At 37.3% G+C, this 12681-nt stretch overlaps 1 protein-coding gene across 1 annotated transcript in view; it reads left to right on the top strand.

Moving 5' to 3' along the window:
* The window catches only part of LOC118898515 (cytochrome c 2), a 28210-nt gene continuing 15529 nt past the window's right edge, over positions 1-12681 (top strand). The window contains exons 1-2 of the mRNA XM_036858973.1: positions 1-51; positions 3543-3717. Coding sequence (XP_036714868.1) covers positions 3549-3717 — 169 coding nt within the window. The 5' untranslated portion in view covers positions 1-51; positions 3543-3548. The remainder of the gene's footprint in view (positions 52-3542; positions 3718-12681) is intronic.

The raw sequence follows: 12681 nt of genomic DNA, 5'->3' as shown, positions 1-12681 counted from the left end.
TGACGTTAAAGGTTCTCTGGGGAAGCGGAGGACGGAGCCGCTGGCCCTGTGGTAAGTATGGGCCTAGCTAGGAGGGGGTGAGCCGGGCCCTCATGTGATCTGAGCACCGGTTGTGGGCCACGATGCAATTTGGGCCTGGGTTCACTCAGAGAGGAGGATCCAACCGTTTGGTTAGTAAGAAGCTCGCCTTAGCCCCAGCCAGGTGGGGCCTGGGTATCCCTAAAAGTGCTACAGAATACAGTTTCTAGAGAGGGACCTCTCTGCAGCCTTTCTAATTTATGAGTGGACTGATTTTGAGTCGAGCCTTCAGCCCTGTTGCAGAAGTCAGCCTCCAAATGGAGGTGGTGGCATGGAGGAGTCCAGATTGGGAGTTTGGAAAGCTGGATTCTTGTTCCAGTTCAGAGGTTCAAACACAGCAGCTTAGAAAGGGGAAGGCTATAGACACCTGTGTGTGTCGGGGGGCGGGGGGATGTGTGTGCATAGACGTCAAGTGATTCACCCAGGGTCACATCTTTGTATGCACTCCACTGCAGTACTTTTTTCATTGCAACATGCAGAATCCCACTTAATTTTTGAAGTCTGTGTAGTATTCATCTTTAAAATATTCTAGTGAGCTTCCCTTTCCTCTTTCATCACTTCAATTATTTGGGTTTTGTAAACTTCGAAAACTTTAAGGGTGTCTTGATTGTTCTTACCACATTCCTCTTTTTATGGGCAAAGTTAGAAATGACAATGGTATGTACCAGTATTAAAAAGTTTTTCACTTACTCCTCTTTAAGTACTGTCACTCAGTTTAGCATCTGCAGTGTGTCAGACATTATGTTCAACACAGGGTTGCCTAGATCACTTTTAGAAGGGAATTGTTAAAATTGAAAGTCTAGGATTATTATTTATTTAAACCTCTCACCTTTCACCGTCTCTCTCTACTTCTTACCAACTTGTGACTTTAAACAAGCAACTTAACCCCTGTGGGCTTCATTTTCCTCATCTGTAAAAATAGAGATATTAATAGTATCTATCTCACATGGCTGGTGTGAGGATTAAATACATTAATAATATATAAAGGGCTTATACTATGCTTGGCACGTAGTAAGCATGTGAAATTGTTTGCTACTCTTAGCCTGGTCTGTTTAGCTTTAGAATTATTTCGTTTTTGGATGAGTGATCATTCTCATACCAGATGTCATATCTTTGCCTATTTCAGTGAGATATTTCTTCTTAATTACTAAATACTAGTAGAGTGCCAAATGATTATAAGACAAAGTGAATTCCCTTGATATCCTTCCTAGTCTTCCTGCCCCCTCCCTTGCTGCCATTGCTGCATCTACTGGTTTTAATGCACTTTGAAGAGGGGTCGTAGATACTTGCACAGCAGTGATTAAATATGGCAGCAGTGTTTTAACTGTGTGAAATACTGGTAGTTTGAACAGTGACAATGTATCAGTGTATTTTCTTATAACTGACTTGCATGTAAAATCTATGTGAGTAAAGAAATTTGTTTTTTCCTTTTTTTTTAAAAAGTCTAGTTTCCTGAATTACCAGTAAAATTTAATTGGTATAAGAATCAATCTGATCTTTCTGCTTTATATAAAAATTGGAAAGAAAGTTTCTTTAGTTAGTACTGAGATGACATTTTGTTTTTATATTATACAACTTTATTGTTATAGTGAATGCATTTTGCTAAAAGGCCATACATTTGTTTTTGTGACTGAAGTTTTCCTCTCTATGGCCCTTGTTCAAAGGCTCAATGAATTTTGTACCTGTACAGAGAGTTGGTAAAACTCACACAGGTAGAAATTATTGAAGTTTGGAATTTTAAAGTAAGCTTCTCTTGGATAAAGTGTGTTTTCTTCCTTCCCTTTTTATCAGACCTAAAACACTGATTAACAGCTGAGTTGTTTTGGATACTGCCCAAAGGAAACTTCTGTCTTCCCTTTAAGTGTATTATTGACAGTGATTTGGGTTTCCACATAGATTTTAAAAAGTTAGGAAGATAACTAATTTTGCAAGTTACTGTATATGAAGTACTAGCCTCTCTCTGAGTAATAGTTACTTTAGTTAAACAATACTGTTTTTCAGTATTGTCAGAATAACAAACATTTTCTAGTTCTCGGTTGAGTTTGGAAGGTAAAAATATGCTTAGAAACTGTACGTCTGTACTGTCAAGAATTAGGTATTTCATTACTTCTGTAACAGTAACTCTTATGTGGAATCCATCCCCTTGCCACCTCCCCAGCAACCATTCTTTAAAGAATGCAAACTGCAGGAAAACAAAACCCAGGTACTGCATTCATTAGCAATTTCAAACTACCTTTTTTTCAATAAGTTAAATTATTTTAGTTTTTATATCATTTTGATGGAAGGTTTATTTAGGTACATCAGAGTTTTTGGCTGCCTTGGGTCTTCATTTTTGTGGCTGCTGGGTCTTCATTGCTGTGCGTGGGCTTTCTCTAGTTGCAGTGAGTGGGGGCTACTCCTCGTTGCGGTACGAGGGCGCCTCTTTGTGGTGGCTTCCCTTGTTGCGGATCCTGGGCTCTAGGCACACGGGCTTCAGTAGTTGTGGCATGTGGGCTCAGTAGTTGAGGCATGCGGGCTCTAGGGCACACAGGCTTCAGTTGTTGTGGTGCGCGGGCTCAGTAGTTGTGGCTCGTGAGCTCTAGAGTGCGGGCTCAGTAGTTGTGGCGCACGGGCTTAGTTGCTCTGCAGCATGTGGGATCTTCCAGACCAGGAATCAAACCCGTGTCCCCTGCGTTGGCAGGTGGATTCTTAACCACTGCGCCACCAGGGAAGCCCCGAGTTTTTGGCAGTCTTACCAAAATATCTTTAGTCAGAATTTATTGTGTATATCTATCACTGTGTAATAAAACCTTCCTTACTTAGAACCGTATATTTTCTACTACATGTACTAATGCTGACTGAACTCAGTAATGTTTGATGGTTTTTAGGTAATGCTTGATTTAGTCTGGTAGATTTGTTTACAGCTGAGAGTGTAAGGTAAATAGGAAATTATGTATTACATGTAGCTTTCTGTGGCCTCATTTCTGTAAGATATTTTATAGTTTTGTCTATTATTGCAGGCATGTAAATAATCATAATAAATATCATATTTAATCACCTTTCCAATTTGTTATGTGATTATTTTTAAGTAAGGGAATACCAATTTAGACATATATGCTTCACATCATTGTTTGTACCTCTACTTTTTGGAAGTGAAAAGAAAAATAGAATATTGTTGACTTAGGTAAATTACTGTAATTGTTTGAAGGCTGAAGGAAAACCAGGCTTATACCAACAGCAGTTTCTGAAGTAGCAATGGCTAGAAATTCAAAATAAACCTGATAAGTGAGATGATTCTTTATAAAATTGGATGCTATAATATGTTTGTGTTTTTGAGCACTCAGAATTTAAAGCATGTCTGCTTTAAATTATATTTTGGTTTAATATCATTAGTATTCACTTCAGTCAAAGTGATGAAATTCCCTTTTATCCAGCCTTGCAAATCTGATATTTTCTTTGGTCTGTGGTTTAATGTTTCATTGCAGAACAAAATGGCAAATGCTGAGGCAGGCAAGAAGATCTTTGTTCAAAAATGTGCTCAGTGCCACACAGTGGAAAAAGGTGGAAAACACAAGACTGGTCCAAACCTCTGGGGCCTTTTTGGCAGAAAAACAGGACAAGCACCAGGATTTTCTTATACCGATGCAAACAAAAACAAAGGTAAAAACTAGGCAATTGTTGGAGAGAACCAGAAGCTTTGTAGCAAAGAAGAAGGCACAGGATTTGATATAATAATTTCCTAATTTGCAGAATTAAAAATGAAATCCACATGTTTATATTATGGAAATATTGATTTATGTCATAACATCTGTGTTTGGATAACTGGTCATCTTTTTTTTTTTTTTTTATAAATTTATTTATTTATTCTTGGCTGCATTGGGTCTTCGTTTCTGTGCGAGGGCTTTCTCTAGTTGCGGCAAGCAGGGGCCACTCTTCATCGCGGTGCGCGGGCCCCTCACTATCGCGGCCTCTCTTGTTGTAGAGCACAGGCTCCAGACGCGCAGGCTCAGTACTTGTGGCTCATGGGCCCAGTTGCTCCGCGGCATGTGGGATCTTCCCAGACCAGGGCTCGAACCCGTGTCCCCTGCATTGGCAGGCAGACTCTCAACCACTGCACCACCAGGGAAGCGCCTGGTCATCTTTTTGATCAGAGAAATTAGCAATCCTCTGTGGCATAAATTTTTTGCCTATACAAGGAACTTCATTTTATGCAATACATATATCTTGAAAAAGCATGAGCTAAATTAAAAAAAATCAAATCATGTTTTAATGGCATAATGGCAATTTTTTATTTGTAGTAGTGATTCTTAGCAGGGTGTGGGGAATGTTATATAGTTTGAAAAAGTATATTCAATCATTTCTTTGTTGGTGGAAAGTGTGTAGATGACAGTTAATTTTAGGATTGAAATTCAAAATGGTTGCAAAAGACTAATATCTTTGCAAAGCAATTTATTACTCTTGGAGATATCTATATCTCTATATATTTACGTATATAATTAGCATTCACTTAAAAATAGGGTACAACTCTATTTTTTAAGCTGTTCTTGGTGTACAGAATGGACTTGAGGACAGGGTGGGTGGGGAAGGGTAAGCTGGGATGAAGTGAGAGAGTGGCATGGACATATATACACTACCAAATGTAAAATAGATAGCTAGTGGGAAGCAGCTGCATAGCACAGAGAGATCAGCTCGGTGCTTTGTTACCACCTAGAGGGGTGGGGTAGGGAGGGTGGGAGGGAGACGCAAGAGGGAGGAGATATGGGGATATATGCATACATATAGCTGATTCACTTTGTTGTACAGCGGTAACTAACACAACATTGTAAAGCAATTTTACTCCAATAAAGATGTAAAATTAAAAAAAAATTGTTCTTGGTATCTCAGCATTTCTTACAGGCCCAAATTTCAGATCACTACTACACCACTGTTTGGAAAGGTTTTTATTTTATTTTGTTTTGTTTTATTTTATTTACTTTTCTTTCTATTTTTCTAATTGAGATGAAATTCACATAACATACAATTAGCCATTTTAAAGTGTAAAATTTACTAACATTTAGTGTATTCACAGTGTTGTACAATCACCACCTCTCTTTAGTTTCAGAACTTTTTCATTATCCCAGAAGAATCCCTGTACCCATTAACTAATCACTTTCCATATCCTCCTACCCCCATCCTTTGGTAACCACTTACCTGCTGTCTCTATGGATTTGTCTACTCCAGATATTTCATATAAAGGGAATCATGTAATACATGATCTTTTATGTCTAGCTTCTTTTGCTTAGCATATTTTCAAGATTCATTGAAGTTGAAGCATGTATCAATACTTCATTCCTTTTCTATGGCTGAATACTATTCCATTGTATGTATATATCACAATTTGTTTATCCATTCATCAGTTGATAGACATTTGAATTGTTTCCACCTTTTACCTATTGTGAATAGTGCTACTATGAACGTTTGTGAAAAAGCGTTTAAGTCCCTGTTTTCAGTTACTTTAGATCTGTACCTAGGAGTGGAATTGCTAGGTCAGTTAACTACGTTTAACTTTTTGAGGAAAGGTCAGATTGTTTTCCACAGTGGCTGCACCATTTTACTTTTCCATCAGCAATGTAGGAGGATTCTTATTTCTCTGTATAGTCACCAACACTTGTTCTTTTCTTTCTTTCTTTTTTTAATTGCCATCCTAGTGGGTATGAGGTGGTGCCTGGTGAGTTTGCTTTGTATTTCCTTAATGATGCGTAATACTGAGCATTGTTTCATGTGCTTGTTGGCCATTTGTATATTTTCTTTGGAAAAATGTCTGTTTATATTCTCTCCCCATTTTTTATTTGGGTTGTTTGCCTCTGTTGTCAAGTTGTAAGATTTTTTATGTATTCTGGACACTAAACCCTTATCAAATAAGTGACTTGCAAATATTTTCTCCTATTCTGTAGATTGTCTTCATTTTTTAAAATAATGTCTTTTGATGAACAGTGATTTTTAATTTGTATGAAGTCCATTTATCTATTTTTGTTGTTGATGTTGCTTGTGTTTGGGTGTAAAATCTAAGAATCTATCATGAAATCTAAGGTCATAAAGATTTACCCTATGTTTTCTTCTAATAGTTTTATAGTTTTATCTCATATTGATATTTAGGTCACTGACCTACTTATAATTAAAATTAATTATCATTAATTTTTTATATAGAGTGAGGTAGTGGTCCAACTTCATTCTTTTGCATGTGGTTATCTAGTTTTCCTAGCACCATTTGTTGAAGAGATTCTTTTACAGTTGAATGGTTAAAAATCATTTTACAGCCTTGTTGAAAATCAATTGGCCATATGTGTTAGGGTTTACTTCTGGACTTTCAATTCTCTTCCATTTGTCTGTACATCTATTCTTATACTACTGCTACACTGTTTTGATTACTGTAGCTTTGTAGTAAATTTTGAAATTGGGAAGGATGAGCCCTCCAACTGTGTTTTTATTTTTCAGTATTGTTTTGGCTATTCAGGGCCCTTTGCAATTCCATGAGTTTGAAGATCACCTTTTCCATTTCTGCAAAAAAGGCCTATGGAATTTTGATAGAGATTGCATTGTATCTGAAGATTGCTTTGGGGAGTATTGCCATTTTAACACTATTAATGTTACATTCTGTGAACATGGGATACCTTTCCTATTATTTAGGTCTTCTTAAATTTAGCAGTATTTCGTAATTTGCAGCGTGCAAGTCTTTCACCTCCTTGATTAAATTTATTCCTACCTATTTTATTCTTTTAGGTACTATTATTAATAGAATTGTTTTTAAAATTTCCTTTGCAGATTGTTCACTGCTTGTGTGTAGAAACAGCTGATCTTTGTATGTTGATCTTGTACTGTGCAACTTGGCTAAATTCATTTATTAGCTCTAGTAGATTTTTTGTGGATTCTTTACAATTTTCTATATAGAGAATTATGTCACCTCTGAATAGAGATAGTTTTAGTTCTTCCTTTCCAATCTGAGTAGCTTTTATTTCTTATTCTTCCCTAATTGCTCTGGCTAGGACTTCCGGTAGAATTCTGAATAGCTCTGGGGAAAGTGAGCATCTTTGTCTTGTCTTGTTTGTTTTTTGGTTTCTTTTTTAATTTATTTATTTTATTTACTTATTTTTGGCTGCGTTCGGTGTTAGTTGCTGCGCATAGGCTTTCTCTTGTTGCGGCAAGTGGGGGTTACTCTTTGTTGCGGTGTGCGGGCTTCTCGTTGCGGTGGCTTCTCGTGTTGTGGAGCACGGGCTCTAGGCGTGTGGGCTTCATTAGTTGTGGCACACGGGCTCAGTAGTTGTGGCTTGTGGGCTCTAGAGTGCAGGCTCAGTAATTGTGGCGCATGGGCTTAGTTGTTCTGCGGCACGTGGGATCTTCCCGGACCAGGGATCGAACCCGTGTCGCCCGCATTGTCAGGCGGATTCTTAACCACTGTGCCACCAGGGAAGCCCCTTTGTCTTGTTCTTGATCTTAGGGGGAAAGCTCTCAGTTTTTTACCTTGAATATGGTGCTAGCTGTGGGTTTTCCATAAATCCTGTTTTTCATGTTAAGCAAGGTCCCTTCTATTGCTGGATGTTTTTATCATGAAAAGGTGTTGGATTTTGTTAAATGCTTTTTCTGCATCTGTTGAGATAATCATGTGTTTTTTTTTCCTTTTGCTCTATTAATGTGGTATATTATGTTGATTTTCTTATGTTGAACCATTCTTGCATTCCTGGGATAAATCTCACTTGGTCATAATGTGTTATTCTTTTAATAGTGCAGTTGGATTTAGCTTGCTAGTATTTTGTTGAGGATTTTTGCATTAGAGATATTTGTTTTTTAATTTTCTTGTGATGTCTTTATCTGGGTTTGGTGTTTGGAAAAATTTTAAATATAAATTATTGGCAGCTGTAAGTCCTCTTCATAAGTGATTTGAATTTAGTATTTAAAAATTTCTTAATAGGTTTTTTAGTGCTTGTATAGACTAAAGTACCTCATTTGATTGAGCTTTGCAGACCATGTTGCAGGAGAAAGGCTTTAATAAGGTGAGTTGGCATCTTGTGCATTATTTTTTATTTTTGAGTGCACATATAGTAGCTTACACTTTGTCAAAAGAGGGATTCTACTTATTTCAACCTGTGTTAATGTTTCTAGTAAGATAGTGTTTGCAGTTGGTTTCAGTCTGTTGCGGTTTTTGTTTGTTTGTTTTTGTGAAACTTATACAGGCATACCTTTATTACACTTCTCAGACGTTGCAGGCTTGTGGCAACCCTGCACCAAGCAAGTCTCTCAGTACCATTTTTCCAACAGCATTTGCTCACTTTGTGTCTCTGTCACATTTTGGTAATTCTCACAATATTTTAAACTTTTAAATTATTTTACTTGCTATGGTGATCTGTGATCAGCAGTGTTTTTTTTTTTAACATCTTTATTGGAGTATAATTGCTATGGTTCTTATTATGATTGCAAGACGCACTTTACTTTAGCAACAACCATCAGGAAACTTTGAAAAAAACAAAGTTTATTACTCACAGATCCTGGAGGGTACACAGCATGTATGGGGCTACCCAGTGCGGTATCAGGTAGAAAGAGAGTGTGGGCTTGGGGTTTTGCTTTTATTGGGGTTGAGAGTGGGGTGCCTAGGGTTTTGTGGGTTCACTCTTTATTGGTGAATTTAAAATATAAAAGCAGGAATTAAAGCATGGGAAGGGAAAAAGCAAGCCAGTCAGTCAAATGGTCAGTTATATGGGTCTACCTTTCTGAAGAAAGGGAACTTCATGGGTGGGCATCCTTACTCTTTACTTGTATAGCTGGCAGTGCATTTATTCAAGATGGATGTATTTGAAGGGGATGCCTCCTCAGCAATTAAAAGCTTAATGTCCAGCACTTACATTACAATCAGAAAGGCTAATTGTCAGTTACTTACACTACAGATAGATAAGATGTAAAGAAATTTTTGTTACCTAGAATTTTGGGGAAAGAAACCTTATAGATAGTCAAATGGCTTGATTAAAACAAAGTTCACACATGTCTAGATTGTCAGTTTTTTTGTGTATGTGAAAATAAGATACTTTTCATTTTCTCAAAGCCTTGAGAGCAATACAGTTTAGTAGGGTGGAGAGCTGGCAAAGCCATTTGTTCCTAGACTTGGGTGTCCAAGCAAACTAGGATGGCGTGGGGAGTATATGGTAAGTCTGTTTTAGAGCACTACTGCTACATCTTAGCATTTGAGGATGGTAATAGTTTCCTAGGGCTCCTGTAACCAAATACTATAAATTAGGTGGCTTAAAATAGTGCAAATTTATGGTTTCTTAGTTCTGGAGGCTAGAAGTGCAAAATCAAGTTGTTGGCAGGGCCATGCTCTTTCTGAAACCTGAGGGCAATCTTCCCTTGCTTCTTCCTAGCTTCTGGTGGTTTGCCAGTAAACTTGATGTTTTGGGCCTACAGCTGCATAACTTAGTCTCTACCTTCATTGTCATATTGTCCCTGTGTGTCTCTGTCTTCACATGGCCTTCTTACAAGGATACTAGTAAAATTGGATTGAGAGACCTATCTTACTCAGTGTGACCTCTTTTCAACTTAACTAAACACACCTGCAATGACCTTATTTCCAAATAAAGCCACATTCTGAGGTACCAGGGGTTAGGGTCTCAACATAACTTTATTCAGGGGACACCCACAATAAAGGACCACATACATATCAAATAAATACATAGATAATTGATAAAAATACTTATATTAAAACAACATGGAATAAAATTTAATCTTTGTCAAGTCAAGGGTGTTTATCACTTTCTTAAACATCAGTGTAGTTGTTAGTAATACAATATCATTGTATTTAGTATATGCAGAAATGCTGGGTAGTAGATATTCTATAATAAAGAATTGTCGGGCTTCCCTGGTGGCGCAGTGGTTGAGAGTCCGCCTGCTAATGCAGGGGACACGGGTTCGAGCCCTCGTCTGGGAGGATCCCACATGCCGCGGAGCGACTAGGCCCGTGAGCCACGCTACTGAGCCTGCGCGTCTGGAACCTGTGCTCTGCAACGTGAGAGGCCCGCGCACCGCGATGAAGAGTGGCCCCCACTTGCTGCAACTAGAGAAAGCCCTCGTACAGAAACGAAGACCCAACACAGCCAAAAATAAATAAATAATATAAAAAAAAAAAAAAAAAAAAAGAAAGGAATTGTCTGGTCTTTGTCTCAGGTTCCTGGGAGGGATCTCTGAAACCTTGGAATTTCCCAGTGATAGGAGCATCTTTGTTACTCAGGGTTGGGTTCTGGGACTACAGCCTGTGTTTATGCTAATGAGATGACTTGTGGTAGGCTCCTTGATAGTTTCAGGATGGGGACTGGGCAAGCTGGAAAGGCCAACCATGTAATTAGAGAATTGGGGCTTTGGGCTAGGTGATATCAATCTGACCTCCAAGGATAGAGGACAGGGGCTGGAGATTAAGTTCAAGCACATGGCTAGTGATTCAATCAATCATGCCTATGTAATGAAACCCCAATAAAAACTCTGGCCACTTTCAACTGAAAGCTCTACTTGAGCTTCCTGGTTGGTAAACACATCAATGTACTGGAGGGGGATGAGTCATGATTCTACAGGGCCGGGGCCAGGAACCTCTGTGTTTGTGACTTTCCCAGACCTCACCATCTGGGTCTCTTCATTTGGCTGGTACTGATTTGTATCCTTTATAGTAAAACTGTAATTTTTAAGTAGTGCTTTCCTGAGTTCTGTGAGTTGTTCTTGCGAATTATAAAACCTAAGGGAGTCCTGGGAACCCTTAAATTTATAGTCAGTTGGTTAGAAGTTTGGATGGACTGGGGACCCTGAACTTGCCACTGGTGTCTGAAGTGAGGCAGTCTTGTTGTGGACTTTGGGGTCTGTGCTAACTCCAGGCAGTTAGTATGAGAATGGAATTGCATTTATTGTAGTAGGATTTACAATTGATAGACTATTGAATAAATCAGTCTTAAACTTGCATTTATTGTGTGCATTTATATGGCTCTTTAACTTTTAAAGTAATATTTTTCTATAGTGTCATTTTATTATTTTATTATCCTATTATAAGAGCAGTCAACTTTTGAAGTCCTGATTTTTAGAACAGTTATAACCTAATGTTTGTCCCTCTAGCTGCCGATATTTTAAAGACTTTTGCTTATTAACATTGATTTAAAATCATATTAAAGCTTATTACAAATATATCTTTTATTATAGGTTTTTATCAAAGATAAAAGGCTGTATATGGCTTGGCTTTAGCATTATTTAATAATTAGAAATAAAATTTCCCTGAGTCAGATTGTTTAATTAATATTTATGACTTATTTGGGGATATAATATTATTATTTGTTAGTTCTACTAATGAAATAAGAATAATAAGTAGCAGAATGAAATTAGACTCTTATTGTTCACCACTGACAAAAATTAATTTGAAATGGATTAAAGATTTAAACACAAGACCAGAAACCATAAAACCTCTAGAAGAAAACATAGGGAAAAGTTCCTTGACATTGGTCTTGACAGTGATTTTTTGGATATGACACCAAAAGCACAAACAACAAAAGCAAAAATAAATAAATGGGACTATATTAAACTAAAAAGGTTCTGCACATCAAAAGAAACAGTCAACAAAATTAAAAGGCAACCTACTGAATGGGAGAACATATTTGCAAATCATATATCTGATAAGGGGTAAATATCTAAAATATATAAAGAACTCATACAACTCAATAGAGAAAAAACCAACCAGATTAAAAAATGTACAGAGGAACTGAATAGACATTTTTCCAAAGAAGACATATAGATGGCCAACAGATACATGAAAAGGTGCACATCATTACTAATAATCACGGCAATGAAAATGAGATTATCACTTTACACCTGTTAGAATGGCTTTTATCAAAAGACAGGAAATAGCAATTATTGGGAAGGATGTGGAGGAAAGGGAACCCTTTTACACTGTTGGTGGGAATGCAAATTGGTAAGCCACTGTGGAAAAAATGTGTAGTTTCCTCAAAAAGTTAAAAATAGACCTACCATATGATCCAGTAATCCCACTTCTGGGTATATATTCAAAGGAAATGAAAACAGAATCTTGAAGAGATATCTGCACCACCATGTTCATTACAGCATTATTTACAATAGCCAAGATATTGAAATATCCTAAGAGTCCATCAGTGGGTGAATGAATAAAGAAGATGTACTGTATATACACAATAGAATATTATTCAACCATGAGAAAGAAAGAAATCCTGCTATTTACAACAACTTGGATGAACGTTGAGGGCATTATGCTAAGTGAAGTAAGTCAGACAGAGAAAGACAAATACTGTATAATACCACTTATATGTGGAATCTAAAAGAGCCAAGCTTAGAAAAATAGAAAGTAGAGGGGTAGTGACCAAGGGTGGGGAGTTAGGGTAATGAGGAGATATTGGTCAAAGGGTACAAACTTCCAGCTATAGGATTAACAAGTTCTGGGTATCTGATGTATAACATGGTGATTATAGCTAATAATACTGTATTATATACTTGAAAGTTGCTAAGAGAGTATATCTTAAATGTTCTCACTACAGAGAAGAAATGGTAATTATGTGATGGGATGGAGGTTTCTGCTAATGCTATGGTGGTAATGATTTTGCA

The sequence above is a fragment of the Balaenoptera musculus genome, chromosome 7 (assembly GCF_009873245.2).
Source record: "Balaenoptera musculus isolate JJ_BM4_2016_0621 chromosome 7, mBalMus1.pri.v3, whole genome shotgun sequence".
In the NCBI taxonomy this organism is placed as follows: domain Eukaryota; kingdom Metazoa; phylum Chordata; class Mammalia; order Artiodactyla; family Balaenopteridae; genus Balaenoptera; species Balaenoptera musculus.
The sequence above is the reverse complement of the archived record's forward strand: the minus strand, read 5'-3'. Positions and strand labels throughout refer to the sequence as shown.